The 23,480-nt window shown below is 51.0% G+C and overlaps 1 protein-coding gene across 12 annotated transcripts in view; it reads right to left on the bottom strand.

Moving 5' to 3' along the window:
• Window positions 1–225: 225 nt before the first annotated feature.
• Window positions 226–23,480, bottom strand: part of GRK4 (G protein-coupled receptor kinase 4) — a 57,124-nt gene continuing 33,869 nt past the window's right edge. For 5 of the 12 annotated variants that reach the window (XM_036227423.1, XM_036227424.1, XM_036227422.1 and 2 more), the window contains 11 exons: window positions 22,309–22,401; window positions 21,343–21,406; window positions 19,034–19,174; window positions 16,865–17,055; window positions 12,007–12,044; window positions 6,682–6,771; window positions 5,444–5,652; window positions 3,864–4,001; window positions 1,974–2,135; window positions 1,422–1,556; window positions 226–370 (listed from right to left, as the gene is read on the bottom strand). In XM_036227423.1, the coding sequence (XP_036083316.1) occupies window positions 317–370; window positions 1,422–1,556; window positions 1,974–2,135; window positions 3,864–4,001; window positions 5,444–5,652; window positions 6,682–6,771; window positions 12,007–12,044; window positions 16,865–17,055; window positions 19,034–19,174; window positions 21,343–21,406; window positions 22,309–22,401 (1,315 nt within the window). In that variant the 3' untranslated portion in view covers window positions 226–316. The remainder of the gene's footprint in view (window positions 371–1,421; window positions 1,557–1,973; window positions 2,136–3,863; window positions 4,002–5,443; window positions 5,653–6,681; window positions 6,772–12,006; window positions 12,045–16,864; window positions 17,056–19,033; window positions 19,175–21,342; window positions 21,407–22,308; window positions 22,402–23,480) is intronic. The other 7 variants (XM_016159247.2, XM_016159249.2, XM_036227428.1 and 4 more) reach the window with 6 other exon arrangements.

Below are 23,480 nucleotides of genomic sequence, written 5' to 3'. Positions count from 1 at the left end.
AGTGTGACCCCAGGGCTCCCTCCCTGACAGCACCGGTTGGGCTGACGCCTGAGCCCACCCTCCCCCTTGCTCCATGGGCACAGGTGACACTCGAGCCCTGCCGCAGGCGTCCACGGCTGGGGTCTCTGGACATCACAGCAGTCCCTGAGTGGCTTTTTCTTCAGTCCAGCTTTAGTGAAATGACAATTCAGCTTTTAATGTAGAAAAATCTGCAGACTCACAAGGGATGTTTTAAGATGTGTCACATGTTTATTGCCATCCACAGACAGGAGGAGGAAGCACTGAGCCACGTGCTCCGGGTGCGGGCACGGGGATGTCACAGTTGTGTGGGCACCTGCTCCTTCTCACTGGCTCCAGGGTCAATGCAGCCCTGTAACACATGGCACAGCGGCTGCTCAGTCACCTTCCTGACACAAGCTGGCTAAACTCCCCTTACGTGTAAAGGACCATTCAAAAACTTTGGGAGGCGCGAACTCTAAGGCAGAGAAAACCTCACACATTCTCTTATTTACTTCATGGTTTGGAGGGGGCTCAATTCACATACACAGAAAACGGCTCAGATTTGTTCTCTCCTGGCACTTCCTGTTGCGCTTCCTGTTTTCCCACGCACAGCTGAGCACTCAGCTTCAGGCCAGGAGGCTCCTGCCCTGCACCACACCTAGGAGACCGGTGTCTCCAGACCAGCTCCACCTCCACAGCACCTGGCTGAGTGAGGACTGAAAGACGGCTCCCAGAGTGCCTGGGTTACCCCGGGCCTAACCCCCCAGTTCTGCGGGAACGCGGTCATGGGAAATGCACCCCGAGAAACTTGCACTACCTAAGCTTGTTTTTCTTATACTGAAAAAAGATGGATTAGAATGTTAGTGGACGACCTCGGAATAAACTCAAGGACAGGGCACAAAGCGGGATGATCTAGTCCAAGGAGAAAACTTCGCTTGAAAAAAATTATTTTTCTATATTTAATGCTACTATGTTAAGTCTCTCCAAACCACTCTTCCATTTTCAAGAGAATCAGCTTTCCATGTGAAAGCAGAAAGATAACAGTTATCAGAATCAGAACATGTAGAATCTAGAATCTAAATAATGTGCATTGTTTTATGACTTGTTCTATAAGATGCCGATGTCTCAGCCTAGCTGAAAATGCTGTCACTGACAGGCATCTTTGAGTGCTGGTAAGCCATCCCTTTTGGATCGGAACAGATTCTTCATACACAGCAAACCACGGTGGGGATTTTTCTGGCTGGGTTCGAATGGTGCCATATAGCTGGCTCTTAAACTATGTGAAATGTCATATATAAGAGGCATTGAAAAAAGAAAGTTGGAAAAAGAAAAGCAAGTTTTAACTTGGTACAATTATTTTCTTTTAACCCATCACATTTAAAAAAAACTCAAACCAAAATATCACAAGTTTTCACCCTTACCCCTATTTTGAGGAGTCTATAGATGAAGCCTCTCTTTGGTCTGAGAACTGATTCTGTTTTGTCTTCTAGATCTAATGCCATACTTTCCTCACTTTTACTTTCGTTGATGTCCTTGAAACATTCGGATTCGATCATCTGCATCCACAGAAGAGCAAGACAGAGCGCTGTGAGGTCGGTAAGGTTGGGCAGCCACCTCCCACCCAGAGTGCTAGCGCCCTGGGGCCAGTCTAGTCCTCGAGGCCAACTTCCCCTGCTGCTTGGCCTCTTCTTGGGTGAGGACTGTGGCCGCCTCTTCCCCTCTCTCTGAGCACACCCCTAGAGGTGTCACTACCATGGGAACCATGGTGCCAGCCAGCCCTGAGCTGTGACGGGACCAAGGGCAGCTGCAGTGAATAGATTTTATCTCTACACACATACACACGCACACACATGTATGTAAAATAGCTAAAAGGCATATTTAAAGAGGAAACTACTGTACACACACATCACCTCATCCTTTCCCCTTTTGTCCTCGTAACTAGCGGTAGCCCGCCGTGCTGTAAAGGGCAGTACCTCGTTCTGCCAGGGTATGGAGACGCAGCCCGTGACAAACTGGCCGTAGAAGGTGCTGTCGGCAGTGTCCAGGCAGACCCCCTTCACCGTGGAGAAGCGCTCGATGTCCAGGATGTCCTTACAATAAATGGCTTGTGGCTGTGCAGCGGGAACAAGGATGCGCTGCCCGTGAGGTCACGGGGTTGTCACTGTCCCCGCCGACTGAGAATACCATCCAGACCTGGGCCCCCGCCCTGCTCCTGTGTCTCGGCCAAGCCCGTCTGAGACATTTCCTGCCCCTTCCCCAAGGCCCGCTCGGCGTCGCAGACCCACGGACGCCGTCCACTCCAGCTCCCTCGCGGCTGTCTCACCCACAAACCTCCTGAGGCCCCAGCGTCTCTTCTCTGCAGTGGAAAACGGACGCCAGACAGAGGCCGGGTGAAGAAGGTGGTCGGGGTGCTCTTGCAGGGACACTGAGGAGGAGGCTGGAGGCCATCGGCTATGGATTCCCCACCCGCCCCAGCCCCCGGCTTCCTCCCTTCACGTGACAGCCCGCTGGAAGGGTGGGCCAGGCGAGCGGGTCAGTGACCCTCTGGGACGAAAGCGGCACTGCTGTCCTTGGGCAGAGGCGGGCACGTTGGGGCACCTGCCCATGCCTCCAGGAGTTGGGGAGCAGAGGCACCGAGGGCAGCTAGGCAGGGCCGAGCTAGTGCCAGAGGCGCCCTGCGGCTCTCAGGAAGCTCTACTGCCTGCCAGGGCTTGCTCACAGATGGCTGTGACGACCAAAGGAACATGGTTCCCTAGGTCACTGGTTGGCCGGCTCTGAAAGCATCTGTCACAAGGTGGGGAAATGGAAGCCCTCAGGAGACAGCCCAGGGACAGGCTCAGACAAAACTGCCTGACACGTGACCATCTGGCTCTCCTGTCACCTGGCCCCCACAAGTCCCTCCGGGTGAATCCAGTAGACTCCCCAGGTGCCCTGAGCCTCAGCAGGTGCCTGCTGTCACGTCTCCTGCTTCAGAGAACCCTGTCTCAGGCTGGCCTTCCCTGCTGTGGACCCCAAGCAGCCGCAGAGCTAGCTGGTGGACAGAAGGCCCTCGGACCAGTGGCCCATCTGAAGTCCCTGCCTGGCTTTCCTCAGCCTGGCTGTGCTTTACCGGTAGCCTATCTGTGCAGGCTGGGACAGTCTCCCTAGCTGCAGAAGCCTTGCTCGCTGTCCTCCCTGTGGCCCGACACCTACAGCCGAGTCTGGCGGGTCGCAGGCGTTCACTAAATATGTGATGCGTGAACTCATCCCAAGGAAGAAGGTATTATATAAGCTACATGGACATAAAATAAGCCTAAGCCCTGAACTAGGCAACTGAAACGATTTTAATTGTATGTCTTACTTCCATCACACCCTGCAGAATCATCACCTTATCTTCACATTTCTATAAAATGCCTGCAGCAGACTGTTAAGGGCAGAGTCTGTTCACCCGCAGAGATTCCCACCAGGAACTGACCTGTGCCAGCCCTGGACTGGGCACCCATTTGGACCCCTCGGCACACTCACTAGCAGGCTCAAGGGGCCACTCTGGGGCCCTCAGTGTGGAGCTGGGACCTCTGAGACACGAAGTGGGGAGGCGCATTCCAGACTACAGACGAAAAAGTGCCAGCACCGACGTCAGAAAGGGACACTGGTAACAAGGAGAGCCTTGTGGGGCACGCCAGGAGATCAGGGCTGAGGTTTCTCGGGGGCGGTGACGTGCGCTCAGCTCCACCAGTAAGCAGGGCCCGTAGCAGACACCAGGCCTGAAGCCGAAGCGCAGCCAGGAGGGCCTGGGGAGCGAAGCGGGGAAGGCGGGAGCACCGCCAGCAGAAGCCACGCCTCGTGTGTCAGGCCCCGGGCCCCCACGGCCACACGGTACTCACGTCGGGGCAGAACGGGGGCTCTAGCATGTTTGCCTCCAGCCTCCTGAAGTTGATGTCCTTGAACACGGGGTGCTGTTTCACTCCGGCTGCTCCGTCACCCTTGCAGCCCAGGCGCTGTTTGGGATTCTTGGTGAGTAACTGCAAGAAGCAGAAATGGAGTCAAAAAGCTCCAAGGATGAGAAAGAAAACTCAGAAAATCTCCATGATAATCAAAGATCGGGGGACGGGGGAGGAAGAGCACTCCATCTAAACAGTCACTCAAATTTCCAAGTATTGACCAAATCCCATTAATTCCGATTTTACTAATTTAGAATACGTGATGCTTCAAAAAGAAGTTGAAATTCAGTTGTGCCTCTGAGTGATCAATAAATAGTTGGCTAAGTAAATCTTTCAGTAAAAACAAGTTAACCTTATAAAAATCAGGGGAATTTTTAAAAAGGAATAGAAACTAGCACTTCGGAGACACCACATTAACTAGAAACCAGCACTTCGAAGATACCACGTTAATGCTAAGTTACTTAGAAACCATTTTAATCTTTTCATTAAGTAGATCACTAAGGATCTCAGGCAAGAATCAGCAAACCTACTTCTAGAAATTGTACATTCTTAAAATCAATAGAAAGTATCTCTTTCAAAAGTTTTCTTTATAAACGCGTGACTGTCCCTCATTCACCTCCCCCCCCAGCAAAGCCCCGCTGGCCTCCCTTGTCCTTCCTGTTTGGCCCCTCCCAGCAAGCGCTCCCCTCAGAACCCCTGAGGGCTTCCCAAGGTCGGTGCGCACCTCGCCCTTCCTTCCCCCTGGCCATGGGGCGACCCGCTGACAGTCCCCCACCCCCACCTTCCTCTGTTCGCTGTGCGTTCCCACCACCCTTGCAGTAGAACGAGCACTGTGGACCCAGCTCCTGTCCGTTTCACTCACTGCTGGATCCCCAGTGCCTAGGACAGTGCCTGTCCCACGCATTCGCTCAGGGCTCCTGGCGAATGAAGCAACGGGAATGAAAGGGTGTGCCGGGAAAATCCTAAGAATGGCCCATGGTAAGTGACAGGGCGCTGCCTCCATACGCCCTGCGCCCAGGGGCACGGGGGGCAGATGCAACGCGCCTCGGCCGGTGGCCCTGCTGCCACACTGGACACGAGCAGGCACAGGGCAGGCAGGCCAGGCCAGCCTGTCAGATGGCATCCCTGGCAGCTGGCTAAGGGAAGAGAAACGCGGGCAGAGAGGAGGAAAACCTCACTGTGTCAAGTCAGCCAAAGAGCCTGCTCGATGTTTAGTGTCATGTGACACTGGTCAGCTGTGTTCTGAGAACAGCGACCATGACGCTGCTCTCTCCGCAGCGGCGCCCCAGAGAAAGCCAACTGCGAGCTCTGCTCTGCCTTGCTCAGCCGAACCCGAAACCCACTCCTGCCATCTTCCCAGATGCCATCTGGAACTTTCCCTACTGTCCCGTCTGACTCGAGAGGAAGCCCCACCGGCACTGCATCAGGAGACAGGGGAAGCGACCTCTGCTGGCCTCGCCGCTACACGTGCCTAGCGACGGCGAGTGGGCAGCTCAGTTCCCAAGCGTCCAGAGCGCACCCACCATCCTGCAGATGGACTTGGCATCCGCCGAAAACTTCTCGGAGTACTCCTCCGTGTCGGTGTTCACGCGCCGCTCCACCTCCTCCCGTCTGATTTTCTCTTTGAATTTTCTGAATGGAGAATGTCCCTGAATCATTTCATATATCAGACAGCCAAGTCCCCACCAGTCAGGACTAAATGTATAGTTTTCATTATTGATAACTTCAGGAGCTACATAACAAATACAGGAAATTTAAATTAAATTAAATTTGGTTTTAAATTTTCTTCTAATTCCAAATTACACACTCTAAATACAATGCTCGCTACAGCGTGGATAAACCTGGGACACGCGTTAAGCGAAAGCGGCTGGACACAGGAGGCAGGATGGTGCGCGACTCTGCTCCCGGGGCCAGTGGTCGCAGGGCTGCGGGGGGAGGCGAGGGGCAAGGCGACCCTCACAAGGACAGGCTTCTTTCTTGAGGTGACAAAAGTATTCTGAAATCAGTGGTGTTCCCTGTACAACGCTGTGAACACAGTGAAACCCACCCCACGGTACACTTCGGATAGGTGGGTTTACGGTATGTGAAGCGTATTTCAATAAAGCCGCCATCGGAAACAGTATCCACTCGCAGAACAGGAAGTGAGTGGCCCCAGAGTGTCCACGGAAAGGTGCTCTGGGGAAGACCCTGTCCCCTGAGGGGTGTGCCCTCCAAATGCACAGAGCCACGCCCTCGAGTGCCTGTGGCATTGGCCATCTGTTCACCACACAGTCAAGACCCGCAGCAGCAGGCGACGGCAGAAAACGGTGGGCCGTGGGGTGTCACCGAAGGACTCTGCAGAGGCCCTTGAGTCCCTCCTTCATGTGAGAAGCCACCCCTGGGACAGGCTGGCACCCCGGGCTGGGAGCCGGGAGGGTAGTCCCTGGAGCTGAACCAAGGCCAGGCTTCGGAATAACCAGGAAACAAGGACTCGCGAGGGGTCTGCGAGGCCAGCGTGCACATGGGCGGCAGTGGCAGGGTGCCCCCCTGTTCAGGCCCTGCCGTTGCTGAGCCGCATGGCCCTAGGGGCCTCACTGTCATCTAGGAGCGGGGCGGACGGGAGGACTCCCCGCAGCCCCGCGCAGGCTGGGTCTGGACTTCAGACCACCTGGCCGCCGGGCGGGAGTGACCTCCAGGTGCTCTCGCACCCCCACTTCTCTGTGCTCCGAGGACTCAGTGCCCACACAGACGGCGCGAGCCTTGCTGGGTGTCTCGTACGTACCCATGTAGCCGACTGTTCCAACTCTTCCTCGAATCGTCTCCCCTTTGGGGATCTCCATGGCTAAACCAAGATCTGAAATCCGGATATGTCCTGTGTGTGTTCAAACACATTACACAAATCACAGGGGCGTGCTGACACTTTATGACAACAACACAAAATGGGAGAAAAACATCTAAAGAATACGGATAGTAATTTTAGCAGTCCATACCCGGAAACACTGAAATCTAAAATTATATTTAACTTTTCTACTTTTGGTAAAATATCATCCACTGAGTTCGGTTTCACTAATGGCAGGAAATTAGATTGATCAGGAAGCCCTTTAACTACACACAACCAGCTGATAAGATACAAGCACTGGGTTCAGTATTTTATTTCCACATAACTACCAGATACTTAAATAAAACTATAATAAACACTATGCCAACTACAAAATAGCATATGAACGCTTCCTGTCAGAATACCAGTAGGCTTTTATGCAGGGACAACAACAGACGAATAATATGGCATTTTTCTCTGAAGAAATGATAACAGAGTCAGGAAAATAATAAACAAAATAAAGGAACTTCACTGAAAAACTATATTATGTGTTAATACCTTCATACATGAAGACTTAAACAGTTATTACATTCCTCATGAAAATAATAAGTTACAGAAAACATTCTTTTGAGAGTCTAGTAAAACAAAGCAGGCCTGGAAACAGACGCCCTATTCAGCTTCTTCGCCCGATCCCAGCTTCTAAACGTAGTACCTGCCACGTAGCGGATGTTCAATACATATCTACTGAAGGAATAAATGAACCAGCCAGTAAATACTTACTGAACCCTAGAAACACGCAGCAGGCCCTCCACGGCCCAGAAGCAGATTTACACCAGTCTACGTTATTCTAGAGACAGGCTTGGACCCCTGCCGCAGGCTATGCCACACCATGAACTGTGTCACGCCCCGGGGGCGCACCCACGCTGGGCCGCAGGAGGGTGGAGGGGTCAGAGCAGATGCTGGAACCGCATAGCCTGCATTCCAGTCCCAGCTCTGTCACTTATTAGCACATCTCATTTTCTCTTTTCACATAGAAAGATCCCCTCAACAACGCAGTTTTTATGTATTTTATGTTTAAGTAGAGCACGTGCATGGTGCGAAATTAAGTATCCCTCTTATTTTTCTACTAACAAAGCGATTTCTTAAACTGAGAAATGAACAGTACGACCACTGGCAAACTATCCAACACTCCGGGTTCGAGCACACGCCTGACGGGGGGCCGCAGGGAGCAGGCACGCTAAGCCACGGCCGGAGGGAACGCGAGCCAGCCTGACCCCCCGGACAGGAATCCTGCAAACTGCACGGGAATCTGTTGTCCAACCTAGCACCCCTGCTCCTGTGACTGTGGCCCGGAGGCACTAGAAAGGATGCGAAAGGACAGGTGCCCAAGGCTATGCACGGCTGCACTAAGGAAACAGCCCACCTCCCCCGGTGGGGCCGGGCGAGTCAGGCGGTGCGTCTGCAGGCAGCGGGACTAAGGGATCCAGAAGGATCTCCACTCACTCACTGTTGGAGAGCGATCTCTGTTACACAGTAAGAGGGTAAAGTGGAGAAAAATATTGTAATGATGTTAATGTCATTAGGAACTAATATTTTCAGCATTAAGAGAAAAACACGCAAACATGAAATGAAAAAGTTAAGTGAGAATTAGGAATATCAATATGAATCCATATATTTTCTTTTAAAAAGGAAAACAAGACAAATGTTTTCTCTGTCCACTGACAAGGTCAAGGAAGAAGAGCCAACAGGGCAGCAGTGGGCATCTCGGCGCCCACGCCGTGGCCTCACAACGCCACTTTCCATGTACAAGACCGGGGCCCTTTGGGGAAATGGTTGATCCCAGGCCTCGGTCAGCACATGAGCAAGATAACCCTGGAACACTGCCACGGCAGAAAACAGGACATTATGGACAGGACACCCCCTGGCCGAAGATGGAACAATCAACATCAGAAAGAATGACGACTCCAATGGATTAAACCATATCGACGTGTTAAAACCCACAAGTTCATAATAACACGGAAAAATGAAGCCTCATTGCTTGTCTTGGAGAATGATCGAGAACAGGATATTCTGAAAAGTGAAAATACAGGGAAGCAGTATTCCAGTATTTCACCTTGTTTTCCTGAACAAACAAGGACACAAATGTTGCTGAAGCAAAGTTCTTTTTTGTAGATGAATCCCAACAGAGAGGTGCAAAAGGAATGACAGAATTAGAATGTCATCATTTTATAAGCCCAATGAAATGAGGTATCTCAACGACGACTGTTAAGCCATTAAATGAAAGGCTGGCAGGATCTGAGTAATGGCTGGATCAGGCTAACGGCATTCGAAAACACTGACCAACCTGAACACCACAAAAAGAGAGATGCTCAGCCACCACCTGCCTCCCGACCACTGTAACGGGAAGCACACACGACTTCTGCTCACCCACGACCGAACCTGGAACGATTCCAGCCTCCAGCTCTGACCGTGGCTTACGGGAAAAGCGGTGGTGTGGGTGGGGGCGGGGAGCACATTAAGTCCAGCCGAATCCACACCACGGGAAATCAGAGGAACGTCCGTGTCTACCTGCCGGGGCCATAACACAGTGCCACAGACCGGGGGCTTAAACAACAGGACTTTACTGGAGGCTGGAAGCCCAAGGTCAAGGTGCTGGAAGGGCTGGCCTCTCCCCATGGCACGTGGACGACGGCCCTCTCCCCATGCCCTCGCCCCCGCCCCCCCTGTGTGTATCTGTGTCTTACTCCCCCTTCTCGCAGGGCCACCGGTCACACCGGATCAGGGCCCACCGCAATGACCACATTGTACCTTAATCGCCTCTTTAAAAAACTTATCTCCAAATACAGTCACATTCGGAGGTCCTGGAGGCTAGGACTTTACCGCATGAATTTTGGAGGGACACGATTCTGCCCATAATACCTGGTTTCACAAACAGATAAATAACAAAAAGAAGCAGGGAGGAGGAACCTACAAAAATTAAAAAAGACTCGACAAGATAACCACCAAATAAAATGAGTGGTCAATTATACACACACTCGATCATAAAAAATTTATGAGATAATTAAGATTTAAAGTCTATGGAATATCACGGAATATCAGGTGATATTAAGGAATCATTAAACACTGTAGGATGTAATAACAGTATTGTTTTTATGTTTAAAAAATAGAACCCTCATCTTAGAATAGAATGTGTTTCCTGTAAAATCACTGTCAATAACAAAACGCTACTGGTTTTTACACAAACTCACTATTTATCCCACTCTTTAGGAACACATCTACTCCATAAAACCAAGATGAGCGCGACACAGTTTCCTTTGTTAGCACAACCACCAGCTGAATTTCCTAAGTCAAGTCCCCCGCAATTTGTAAGTTTGCAGAAACAGAGCGCTGCCGCTTTCGGATGGCCAAAGGGTAAACGCGCCTCACCTAATTCTACCACATGTCAAGTTCTGTGTTAGAGACCAAAACAAAACCTCACAAGCTGCTCTGTGGCTTCTGGTAGAAATCAGTTCTTAGGACGCTTAACTACATGATAGCAAAAATCCTAAAATCAATCGCATTTTTTAAATACTAGAAATGAAAGTATAGCTAGGATTACATTTTTTTTCAATTAAAAGGGTAAGAAAACAAAAAAGATTAAGAGTCTCCTGAAATCAAGAAAAGCAAACAAAGTTTTGTCATTCTGTTCTTAACTGCAACATGAGCAGGTCCACAGTGTGTAAAGAACAGTAATGGGCAACACCCAGCTCAACTTCGTGCAGGAACGTTCTGGAGAGGAGGGGGCTACACAGGGAAAGCCCTACCAACACCCGCATGCGGTTTCCTTAAGGCCACTTACAAAACGAATAAATGAGGGACTTCTGAACAAGTCACGTGTTCCAACGGCGCTACAGGGAACAAGACGACGACGCGGCGCTGAGAAGTGAAAGGGCCCCCCCCCCCACAAAACTGTCCTGCATTCGTGCACTGAATGGTTCAGCATCATTACGACGTCAATTCTCCACAGACTTGCTACAGACTCGACATAGTTCCAATAGAAATCCCAGCACGTTATGTTTCTCTCCTGCAGAAATTGAATGATATACTAAAAATATATCAAAAAGGATCAGCATCAGTAAAATATCTGCTCCCGTGTCCTGTTTTCACTCATTAGTTCTCATGACTTTTCCTCGGTGATTACGTACAGATACGCAAATACAAATGTACATCGCTATTTCCCCTCTGTTCACACAGCAGATAACATACTACACGCTGTTCTGCACCTCACGTTTTTCCAGCTAACAACATACACTGGAGATCGCTCCCCGCTGCACGCAGAGCGCATCCTCCCGCTTGAAGCCGTTTTAACCCTCGCTGTGATCAGCAGCACAGCACGAAGAACGAGCCACAGGGGGTGGGGGTTGGGGTTGGGGTTGGGGCTGGGTTAGGGTTTGGGTAAAAAGAAGAAAAAAGAAGAAGAGTAAAAAAAAAGAATGAATTGCACGCTAGGAGCCAGAAGCCATGGACGTGACCTTGGCAAGATCCTTCCAAATCTTGGCATCACCTTCCACAAAATGCGAACTCCTTCCCTTCCTCACAGGGCGGCTGTTTCTCGCATGCGCTGGAAGTGCCCGCGCCGGCCGTCAGGGCTCTCGCCTTCAACCCTGCCCTCCCCACGGTCGGCATCCTGTTGGCCTTGGCACGTGCTCTCTAGACTGCAAGACTTCTTAGACAGCCAAAAAAGCCACCGGAAAAAAGTTCCCTCTCAGCACTTAGGTGGTTGCTTGTTACCGCACCAGCTTGTTAACACACACGGTGCAGGTGTCACCCAGAGAACCCAGGTCTGAGTGGGCGCCCGTGCCTCTGGCAAGGGTCCTTCCAAAAGGCCTTTTCTGCCCACTGTCGCAGGGCCCCCACGGCCAGCGTGAGAGCCCACGGGGCGTCTGCATTCCTGCCCCGTGACCTGTGCTCTGCCAAGGGGACAGTACCCAGAGCAGCCTGGAAACACACGTCCAAGGAATAAAGCAGGATGTGGGACAAAGCAAGGGAGAGAGAGAAAAGTGTCCTTTCCTTCACTTGACCTTGACATGCTTCTAAAGCACAATCATTAATTGAAAACTAGGACCGTCGCTGCTTCCTGCCTAAATACAGGGGAGTGGCAATGTTATCTCCATTATAACTTTAAAAGAACACGTACCCGTCTCTTTTTGTTGTAGTTTCTATTTTGCATTAACCGGCTAAGTCCACATTAGCTCTGTGTCCAAGTCCCTCTAAGTCTATGCTTTAAACGTGAAAGGCTCACTCACTTACCATGATCATCGAGGAGAATATTCTCAGGCTTTAAGTCTCTACAAAGGAAGAAACAACAAAAAACTCAATTATTCAGAAGTTGAAAGTGACCCATCAGCATCCCGCAGAAATAAGCACAGCCGTCTCTACGCCGCGAGCAACAGCGAGATGGCAGATGACGACCCACCCGCCGTGCATCGACTCATGAACCTTCCGTGTCGCCGCAAGGCTTCAGTCACCACGTGGAAGGACAAGGAGTCGACAAACAACGTACATGTGACCACGGTGGGAAGGGGCCACTCCGCAGACTGCACAGATGGAACTGAAGACGGTTCCGTTTTGAGACGCGCAGCCCGGCAGTCAGGAATGAGTCCTGAATGCGTGTGGCTCAGATTCCTGTATCATCGGGACACTTTTTGATGTGTCAGCTGAGAATTCCCCCCACGAGCGGAACTCAGTGTGAGGGGTCAAACAGCCGTGGAGTCCAGTCCTGGCTCTGCCGCTTATCAGCTGTGTGACCTCAGCCTCTCTGAGCCTCAGCGTCTCCCCCGCCACTGGAGGACCAACACCCTCTCTCACGCGGTGCAGCGTGTGGCGAGGTCCGCAGCAGGGACCGTTATCGTCGCTCCTTGTGACGAGGGACAGCACAAGCTTCCAACCGATGTAACTCACTAGAGACCAAACTGCCTGAAATGCAGTATCCCAAACTACTTGTTTTTTTTTTCCCTTGAAAAATTATTTTTCACTGGATTTATATTCTCCCGATTGCAAGTGCATCCTAAGCACAACACCACGTCTCCCTCCAGTACACTTCGGCGTTGCCTCCGGAGACTTTGCCTCCCACGGTGGTATCAAGGACAACTGATGGGAGGGCCAGGCAGAGCCGGCAGCTATGACGTCATTCTCGACCTGCCTTGTCTCTGTGTCCACTGTGTGCAAACGCGACAGCATTTATCGGCCGACGTTTAACTGACTCTCCCAGTCTGTTTCGGAAGCCCCCAGAGGGTGCGCCGCTTCCAGCTTCTGTACATCTACCCATAACTTCCCTCTCGCAAAGCACCAACAGAAGCAAAGCAAACCGCCATGACATGTCGCCTGGCGCCCCCTGGGGTGGCTAGAATCAAAAAGGCAGATAATGACGAGGGCCGTAGAGGGTCAGGAAGAACGGGAACCCTGGAGGGAATGTAAAATGGCGTAGCCACTCTGGAAAAGTTTGGAATTTTCTTAAAAAGGTAAACATAAATTCTCGATATGACCAAGAAATTTCTCTTGCAGGTTATCTACCCAGGAGAACTGAAAAGAGATGTTCACACAAAAAACTCTCATGCAAATGTTCATAGTCACATCAGTCGTAATATCCGAAAAGTGAAAACGACAGAACATGTCCATCAACTGACAAATGGGTAAATAAAACGCGGTCCATCCAGACAAGGGAATTTTACTCCACCGTAAAAAGAGTGAAGTCCTGGTAAATGCTAAAACGTGGCTGAGCCTAAGGCATTACGCTAGCGGGCAGAAGCTGGATGTGAACGACCACGTGCCGCGTGATGCCATTCACACGTAACACGCAGGCAAAGTAAACCTGTAGACAGAACCGTGACGTGCCCAGTGTGAGCACCCCTCTAAAAGTGAGGGACTGGAGACAGCACGTGCTGACTGAGACAGCATGAAAGGTGACCCTTTGAGAACATGACACACTGGGGTCACCGGGAAAAAGCCGACATGGGCGCCTCCAGCCCCTCTCCCATTTATTTGTTTGTTTGTTTGTTTACTTGGCCTATCATTTCTGTAATTGCTAGAAAAACGCAATGAAATTCAACTGTCTTTTCTTAAAATTGTGAAAGGATTTCCCCTATCTAATGAACACAGCCATCATCTATCGATTCATTTATTTGGTGAGAACGTGTAAATCCCACTCTCTTAGCAAACTTCAATAACACAATAGTGTTACTGGTGGGCACCTCCATGTTCATTAGACCCCAGACCTTATTCGTCTCGCAGCCCGAAGTCTGTACCCTTTGACCACTCTCTCCCCTTGCTGCAAGTCTGACTTTTGTTTTAGATTCCACGCATAAGTCACACCATGCGGGATTTGTCTGGGTCTGGCTGACCTCACTTAGCATAATGCCCTCAAGGTCCATCCATGTTGTGGCATGCGGCAGGATGTCCTTCGTTCTCCAGTGTGTGTGTGTGTGTGTGTGTGTGTGACCTGCGGATGGACACTTGGGCTTTTCCGAGTCTCGGCTGAGTGAGCGAACAGGGCGTGGGAATACCTCCTCCGGATCCCACACACACATCCTTCACACATACGCCCCGCAGCGGGATTGCTGGATCATACGGTAGCTCTATTTTAAATTTTTTGAAGGACCTCCATACTGTTTTCCATAGTGGTGAATTTGAAAACATTCTTAAAAGCCAACTCTTTAAAGAATTTTCATAGTCTCTTTGCCATATCCGCATGCATACACACTGCACATTGCTATAAAAAATAATTCTGGTAATTTACAAGACATTGCAGTATCAAAACAATAGAAAACAAAACACGCCATCTCCAGAGAGGTGGAAGAACACGAGAACTTTGTGTCCCACGGCCGCGGCTGGCAGACCAGGACCGCCCCGAGGCTGCAGGGTGGTCTGGGGAAAAGCTTTGACATGAGAAGACACGCCGCCCCAAAGCCCGCGTGCTGTTTCCTGAGCAGCCACTCCTGCACGTGATGTTCAGATGGCATCGGCGCAGGAGCCTGCTCTTGGCTAAAAGCACTTTAGCTCTTCCGATTTTACAGGCCATGTTCCTAAGTTAATTTTTAAAAGACATTGAACTCCCCAAAGGCAACAGTTTCCTTTTAGACTTGCATAATAAACAGGCAATCAAATTGTCTCAAGAGACTGAGTGAAAGCACTTGGCTGGACCCAAAGCCCTCACGAGCCAGTCCCATGCCTCAGTGCCACCGGTCTCTCCATTTACGTATGATGACAAGGCCCTCTCCATTCAGACGACCACCTCTGTCTCCAGAAGAATCATTCCCAGGGCAGCAATCACCCCCTGCTCAACGCAAGGCGGGGCCGCGTCGACCCCACAGTCTGGTGCCTGGTCCTCAAGAGACATTTAACACAGATCTGTGATGCGTAAGACAAAGAAAAGTCACGGAGATAAAGGCCTTCTGAGGCGCGCACAGGCTGGCGTGACCAGCCCCGAAGCGAGACCACACCGAGCGCTACGAGGACACCAAAGGGGCGCAGGCCACCGCACAGACAGGGGAGGGGCCCCTGAGGGAGGACACCGTTGGGCTAACTCCAGACGACAGGCAGGCACTTTTCCGAGGGGAGGAAGGCGGTGAGGAGCGGCGTCAACAGGGAACCGCGGGTGCAAAGGGGTAACGGCCTGGGGACGCCAGACGGCGGGCCCTGCCGACCCGCGGGCATCACGAGGGCAGAGGGGACCCACTGGGGGGCAGAGGGGACCCACTGGGGGGCAGAGGGGACCCACTGGGGGGCAGAGGGGACCCACTGGGGGGCAGGACACGGGGCTGGCGCGGCCAGTGCGAGCGGCACTGCACAGGGATCCGCGTGCATTACGAGGGCAGAGGGGGCCCACTGGGGGGCAGAGGGGACCCACTGGGGGGCAGAGGGGACCCACTGGGGGGCAGGACACGGGGCTGGCGCGGCCAGTGCGAGCGGCACTGCACAGGGATCCGCGTGCATTACGAGGGCAGAGGGGGCCCACTGGGGGGCAGAGGGGACCCACTGGGGGGCAGAGGGGACCCACTGGGGGGCAGGACCCGGGGCTGGCGCGGCCAGTGCGAGCGGCACTGCACAGGGATCCGCGTGCATTACGAGGGCAGAGGGGGCCCACTGGGGGGCAGAGGGGACCCACTGGGGGGCAGAGGGGACCCACTGGGGGGCAGGACCCGGGGCTGGCGCGGCCAGTGCGAGCGGCACTGCACAGGGATCCGCGGGCATTACGAGGGCAGAGGGGACCCACTGGGGGGCAGGACCCGGGGCTGGAGCGGTCAGTGCGAGCGGCACTGCACAGGGCCCCACTTGTAGACATGACGACATCAGGGCCACCCCACAGGGAGACGCTGGCGTCGCTCTCACGGAGTAGGGACCAGGCAAGGCTGGCGCTGGAGAGACCAGGCCCAGCTCCTGCCTGCACGCTGGCCCACGGGAGACAGGAGCCGAGCCAGCGAGCCCAGAAATCAGTGACGGGGGAAATGCTCAGGAGTGGTGGCCAGCTGGACGGGGAGCATGAGGGCAGCAGCTACGCAGACGCCTCAGGATTCAGGGCGAGGGCGAGGCCGGCGGTGCCTGGTAGGGAGCGACCCGCGGGCGGTCGGCAGGTGAGCGCGCAGGTGAAGGAGAGCGGCAGGCCCGGGGCCCAGCACCTGGAGGACGCTGGGGACTGCCTTCCACCCGGCTGAATATGATGCTCACGCTAAACTAAATCTAACGATTAATTCTCTCTACTAAATTCTAAGGTGCAGAAATGGTAAATGTAATTTTAAGATATTTAACTTCCATTCTATTTTGTCGGAAAACAGTCCACAGTCCTTAGCAGAACTGTCGAAATGTCTAAGAATCTCAGAAATGAGTCCTCCTCACACTAATTTGAGTAGCACTACCTACATTTAATCAACTGAACAAATAAAAACTACTTGCTAGAGATGAACGAGAACTAAAAGGAAAAGCAGGGTCCACCTCTGACCCACAGCATTTGCAACAGTGTGAGTGACCAGCCCCTAGAGTCGCCACCGGGAGCCTCCCCCTGCCGGCTTCCTGCTCCAGCCCCAGATGGGCCAGCAGAAGGTGTGCAGGAGCCTGAGGCTCACGGGGTACAGGCCCCCCGGGCCCCAGGAGTTGGTGCTGTTCTTAGTCTTACCTGTACACAATTCTTTCCCGCTGCAAGTCCTCCAAGCCACAGCACACCTCGGCGGCATAGAAGACGGCTCTCTGCTCGTCGAAGCCGGGGTTGCCCAGGTTGTAAATGTGGAACTTCAAGTCCCCTCCATTCATAATGGTTAGCACCAAGCAAAGGGCGTCTTTGGTTTCGTAAGTGTAGCATAGACTAACCTGAAGATGACAGCGTCACACAAAAAAAAACAAAACGAAAACCTGCTCATTCACTGATTCGCTCTGCTGGCGAACAATTCGCAAACAATGCGCGCTGGAGCGCTGAGAGCACCCAGCCACCCTGTTCCGGCGCTTCTGGGGCCTCTCCCGGTCGAGGCTCCCACACTTCGGTACTGATGGGAGAGAACACGCTGCGTCTAGGTGGGTAGGTGGCAAAACGTCACAAAGACACCTGGGGCCACGATTCCTCCAAGCTACGCTCCCATCGCCGAGCGCAGATGTCCCATGCGTCCAAACACCTGGACAGTCAGTCAGTCAATGCTGGCCGGTGGCACCGAGTCTCTTACTGTGGTTTTGATTTGCATGTCTCTGCATATGCGAATGCAGGGGGCACTGCTCATACTTTTTCATAGACGTACCCATTGGAACCTCTTTTACAAAGTGCTTGCTCCATTGTTTGCCGACTCTTCTCTGGGTTTCTATGTCAGCTTGTGCACACGCGTGCACACACACACACACACCCTGCTGCTATTCTGACTGGGACTGCACTTAATTCACTTAATCTATACATCAATTTGGGGGGAAATGACATCTCACGGCACTGAGGCTTCCAACCCATGGACACAGAACCCCTTCATTTACTTATTCTTCTGTGATTTCTTGCAACAGCATTTTATAGTTCTCAGTGTAGAAGTCTTGCACAGCTTCATTTGATGTTTGTCTAGGGTTTTGTTTCTTTTTTTGCTACAGTAATTGGTATCAATTAAAATTTTCATTTTCTAAGTGCTCGTGGCTGGTGTCGTATTTAATAACTTGGCTAACTTCTCAATCAATTATCCACAAAGCCTTGGACCATCTCCGCATAGTCATGCTGTAGCCCAGGGAGACAGTGGGGATGAGGAGGAGACAAACCTGTCAGAGGTACCACTCGGGACCCCCCGATCAACTGTGAGCAGGGGGAAAACACAGACTCAAGACGAAGGAAAGTATTTCTGTGTTCCATGGGAGTGGCCAAGAACACAGAAAGCAAAACATTTTGTTTAAATAGAATAACTACTACTTATGTCCCTTTCATAAAGCTAGATTGTGGATTTCTGTATTTCAAGCCTGTTAGACAAATATATTTAAAACAATTCCAAGATGAGCCCATTTTATTAAAGATGTTTATTTAACACACATCAGACTGACATGTCCATATAAACTCTTGCTATTCAATTTAGATGATGGCTGTCCACTGTTTTAGCGTGTCTGTCCCCAGCACAAAGCCGCTGACGTTAGAACTAAGAAATAAATGCTTTGGAGGAAGGAACTCACGCACTACAAATCATTTTACAAATTATCCTTCGCACTCGAGCTTTGCCCAGACCTTCATACTCCAGCACCTGCTGCAGGAAATGTGTAATCAGGTGGGAGAAACTAGGTGCGAAGATGAAAACCGCGCCACTTCATGCACGGGAAGGGCCTGGAAGGCGTACTGAACTCACCCTGGTTCCCCAGGCGGTTAGTCCTTACCTGGAAGAGTGAAGGTGGAATTTGAGGCTTCCTACAATTGGGATGTGCTCACTGAGGGCCAAGCAGTAGACGTGCCAGGTGTCAGAAAGAGGACAGACGGAAACAGACTGGGGGCCGGGGGGTGTCTTCCGGTGTATCGGTCAGAGCACCCCCACTGGCCATAGCACCCAGCTGGAAGATGACAGCAACGGAAGGATAATAAGCTCTGGCTGCTGCCAAAGCGGGGAAGGGCACCCGGCCAGCAACGCCAGGCTCGTAGCTGTGAAGGTAACTGCCGGACCCGGTGACGACATGCCACAAGTTCGCAGCAGGATCACCACCGTTTGGTGTCTGTGCCCAAAAAGAACTAAGAACAAGAGGGCTGTCACTAAAACCAAGCTGGTCCTGGCCCCTGCCGGACTTGGCCCCTCGGCTGAGGAAGGCGCTACTCATCACGCCGCCTGCAGGGGGCGCAGGAGATACTTACTACAAATCTACTGTGCACCTTCTCCAGGATCTTTCTTTCATTTAGAGCCATAGCTTCGCCTTTCCTCTTCTTTATTCTCTTTTTTTCTAGCTTTTTACAGGCGTACATTTTCCCTGTAGCTCTCACTTGACAGGCACAAACCTAGTTTCAAAAGGGGGAAAAAAGGTCTACATCTCCCTGGCATTTCTTAGGCTACCAAAGAACACTGTCCCCACGATGACCCACCCCGGTAAAGGGCAGCTACGACTAAGCCGCCAGGCCCACTTCAGTGGCGGGCACTTGGGAGCTGTGGGGCCGGCTCTCGCCCTCAGCTCCCTCATCGACGGCCGGGAGGCAACCGAGCGAGCACAAGGCGCTCCCTGGACGCCATGGCAGCGGGTAACCGGGACTGTTCGCACGTGACCACGCCGCGCCTGTTTCGCCTAAATGCGTCTCCCTGTGTCTCTGCCCTTTTTGTACAAGAGCAAAGTTTTGGAAACTAAACAGATGCTTGATTTTTTTTTTTTTTTAAAAAAGGTCAAGAATATAAGGGAATATATTTCATAGAATTCATAGACTTTCATATATTTATATATTACTTAGCTTTACATGACAAAAATTTTCAGACATACGAAAGTGGAGAGAATCATAGGAGCCCCCAGGTACCGGTCACCCAGATTCTGGACCATCGACATATGGTGGTCTTATTTCCTCGGATCCCACCCACTTCACACACACACACGCGCGCGCGCGCAAACACACACACACACACACACACACCAGCCACATCTACTCCACACCATGCTGCCCCCGAAACAATGCGGCAGAGATGCCGACCTGATTCCCTCCCACCGCCCTTCCCTTAGGATCCTACAAAGCCACCGGAAGAGGTGCTACATTTGGAAAAAGGCGATGCACGATGGCATTTGGACCTGAAGGGCACTGAGGCTGTGTGCATTAGGATCCGAGGTACTTCTAACAGGTGTTCAGAAGAGACATAGACTGGTGGCCACTCCGACCCCCACCCCCACCCCGCCCCCAGCCTTGACATAATGTCCAGTGCATCCAGAATAAGTCTGTGAAAAACCACAGTGGTTTATTCATCTACACAATCACTGGTTTAGAAACACAAGTAAATGTGTTAAAAAGGAATCTATAAAATCAGAAATACACCAAGTCTTTCAAAACGGTTAGCTTTTGCTAAAATGTTCTTATTAAATCCATTTCTAAAACTTTAAATGTGGCTATAACAGAACTTCGTTCTTTTATAAACACAAGACCCACGTGTTTGAAACTTCTTTACCTCCATTCTTTGACAAAATCTGAGTTTTATGCTTAGAGATCATGAAAGACAGAGTTGTAAAAACTGGAGAGCAAATAACTTTCCTGCTCCAGGAGGTGTTCAAACGGAGGGTGGATTCCTCACAGAAACATCTACTATGTAGGGGTTACGACAAGCATTGGCTGGGTTACACAAAATATTCTAGAAGGTCTGCACAACTGGACGATACTGCTGATTCCCCTGCAGTGATGGCTGCGGGGACCGACTTCTCCCCGTGTCGAACCGCACACGTGCACGAGCTCTCCCTGGCGGGGTTACTTCCTGGGTCAGCTTTCCCTCTCATGGCTTCGGCTTTGGCTTTCTCTTGGGATTTGGGAGCATGTGTGATTTAAGCACATGCGGGCAGGGCACTCTCCTCTCACTCAACACCTGGCTTCATTTCCCCTGTCATTCACGAGGCAATCGACGCCCGTCAAAACCACCTGTCTCTGTCCGTTGACCACAGCGGCCATGGAGGGCCATCATATTTAAAGGCCACCTCTCATGAATTTGTGGGTAGTTTCCTCAGGACTTTCCTAAATTTAACAAGTTTTCTAAGACCTTTTGACGTAGGTGTGAGGTATACATATGTCCAAACAGAGTTGAGTTAAATAAGCATATTTAATACTATACTCTGTACTACGTGAACTTTTAGGCTGGTCCTAAATTATGGAAATAGAATAACAGAAATTTCATAATATAAAAACAGAATAACTTTTTCGATTAGGGCAAACTGAGCTTGAACATCAAACATGAAAATACAACTTCTTTAAGAAATATGGAGTGGAAGGTAAAATCACCAAAATAGTGAATTTCTTTTTCCAGATCTCCAAGCTTTTTAAAAAAGCTTGTAGCAACTTTTGCTCAAAGTTGAATCTTAATTCTCACAATGGGCTAAAATTATACCCCAAACACACAGTAAGGACACAGACCCAGGTGTGTCACCTAAAGATCATGTCTTTCAATTACCTCACTGTCTACTGCTCACAAGTGGTCACGTGTTACTTACCTCTCCAAACCCACCTTTTCCTAGAACTCTATAATGTCTAAATGTTTTCTTTGTTACTGGACGCCTAATCAAAACGAAAAACAAAAAACAAAGAACAAGTTTCAGGACTTACGTGACATTGCTATTTTAAAACAGAAAAGCCTACCCAGCCCTTGTCCCAGCCTTGCTCATGGAACCTGGTCAAGGGGAGTGCCGGGGACCCGGGTGCCTGTGCTCAGGGCCCGGCCCCGCTGGTGGGACTGCCCTTGACTGCGCTACGATGAATGAGCACATTAACTTTTCAGATGTATTGAAAACACTGATGCAGAACGGTACCATTATCTTTACTAATGACAAACCTGCGACTAGCCCACGCTACGAAATATCCATGTGTTCTCAGGCCGCCCCCGTGGGGCTGTCAGAAAGCTGCTGAGGAAAAGAACGGATCTACGGTGTGCTGTCCTTTGGGAAAAGAACCTCAAGGGGCCACCCGACATCTCGGAAACGCATGTAGGAACCAGCAGCGGAAGTCTGATCGATCAATAGTAACTGTGACAACAGCACCGGTAGCAGCTGGCCCTTCCTGGGCACCAGAAATGCTAAGCATTACGCACTTTTCTCAGGTGACCAAGGGTCCTGGGGAGTGGACTGTAAGTGCCTCTATTTTACAGGAACAGGACCTGAAGCTGATAGAGGCTAAGTCACTTGCCTGAGGCCACACAGCCAACACGAGGCTGAGACCACCAAGACTCGAACACTGCACTGGATTACGAATTATATTTCTGTGAATCTAAGATATGCTTTAATTTTTTAACTATCGCACCAACGGGGCTGACCACCATTTTAAAACGAACACGGTCAACTGAAAACACCATATGCGACCCAAGGTTTCCGATGGCATTTAGCCAGGTGGAACGGGACACCCAATCAGTGTGCATTACGAGAACTTATCTACTTGTTTTCATTGAGCTTCGAGTCGGAACATACCTTTCCAGCCACTTCCACTGTAAAAATCGAGAAAAATATGGGCTTTCTTGGTATTCTTCAAATGGTTTTCCACTTAGATAGCTATGGACAACCCTGGAAAAAGATTGCATGCGTTACGCGCCTGCGTGGCATCGGAGGCCGGAAGCGGCAGTGAGTGCGCTGACGAGCACCGGCGGCGGGAAAGCGACCGCCGCGCGCAGCTCCGCGTGCCGGGGCCTGCACCGGCCGCGCCCCGCACTGGCTTCCTCGCTATCGGCGGAGGCGTGAGGCAGCCGTTCAAAGGAAATGCGACCAATTTACCCTCCCGGAGTCAGGGCTGCTCTTTACGCGTATGGACATCACAGAACTACGTACTTAATAGAAACAATCCACCAGTGAAAGGGTAATAGTTTAAAATGCATTCAAAGTGCGTGTGCGCGCGCGCGCACTCAGACACGTGCAAAGGTAAATAAATATATTTCCGGAGGGGATGTAAACATTTTGTAAATAAAACTGTAGCGAATGTCTAAATGATAAGAGAAATAAGGCAAAAAATGTTAAAGTGACATGACCTTTTTTTAACATTTAAAATAAAGCACCCAAAAAATTATTTTATGCTATACATTTCTTGGAGAAATTTTATACAATTAGCCACACCGCTTAGGTTTTACTTATAAAAGTAATAAAAGCCTTACTTGGGGAGGAAATAAGGGACAAAATATAGCCCATCCTCTAAAACGGCTCACTAGTTAGCAAATGCCTCCTGAGCAGACTGCGAGCAGCGTGCTGGGTGCCCAAGGGAAATGCGTAGAGGGCCCAGGGCTTCTGAGACCCTTTCGGGGTGTTCGGTAATGAACCCACATTTACAATAATACTGAGAGCTTATGTGCCTTTCTAGCACCCCATTCTCACAGAGGGGTCTTCCACAGGCCTCAAGACATGTGATAACATCTCCGCTCTGAGAGTGGAAAGTTCGTCTCATTTTTGTAAAGAAACATAACCCATATGCACAAAAGCTTTTCGTGTCCTCAGTAGTTAAGAGTGTCCCAGGGTCCTGAGAGTGGAGGTCGACCTACACTCAGTGTCGTGATGGGGGCCTGTTCCCACCTGGAGGGGCACGTGGGCACCTCAACTCCAAGCCCGTCTGACCAGGGAAGGGGTCTGATACTGTCGGCTTAGCTGAATCATCTTTA

Source organism: Rousettus aegyptiacus, unplaced genomic scaffold (genome assembly GCF_014176215.1).
Source record: "Rousettus aegyptiacus isolate mRouAeg1 unplaced genomic scaffold, mRouAeg1.p scaffold_m13_p_10, whole genome shotgun sequence".
In the NCBI taxonomy this organism is placed as follows: domain Eukaryota; kingdom Metazoa; phylum Chordata; class Mammalia; order Chiroptera; family Pteropodidae; genus Rousettus; species Rousettus aegyptiacus.
Note: the sequence above shows the minus strand (reverse complement) of the source record. Positions and strands in the feature narration are given on the sequence as shown.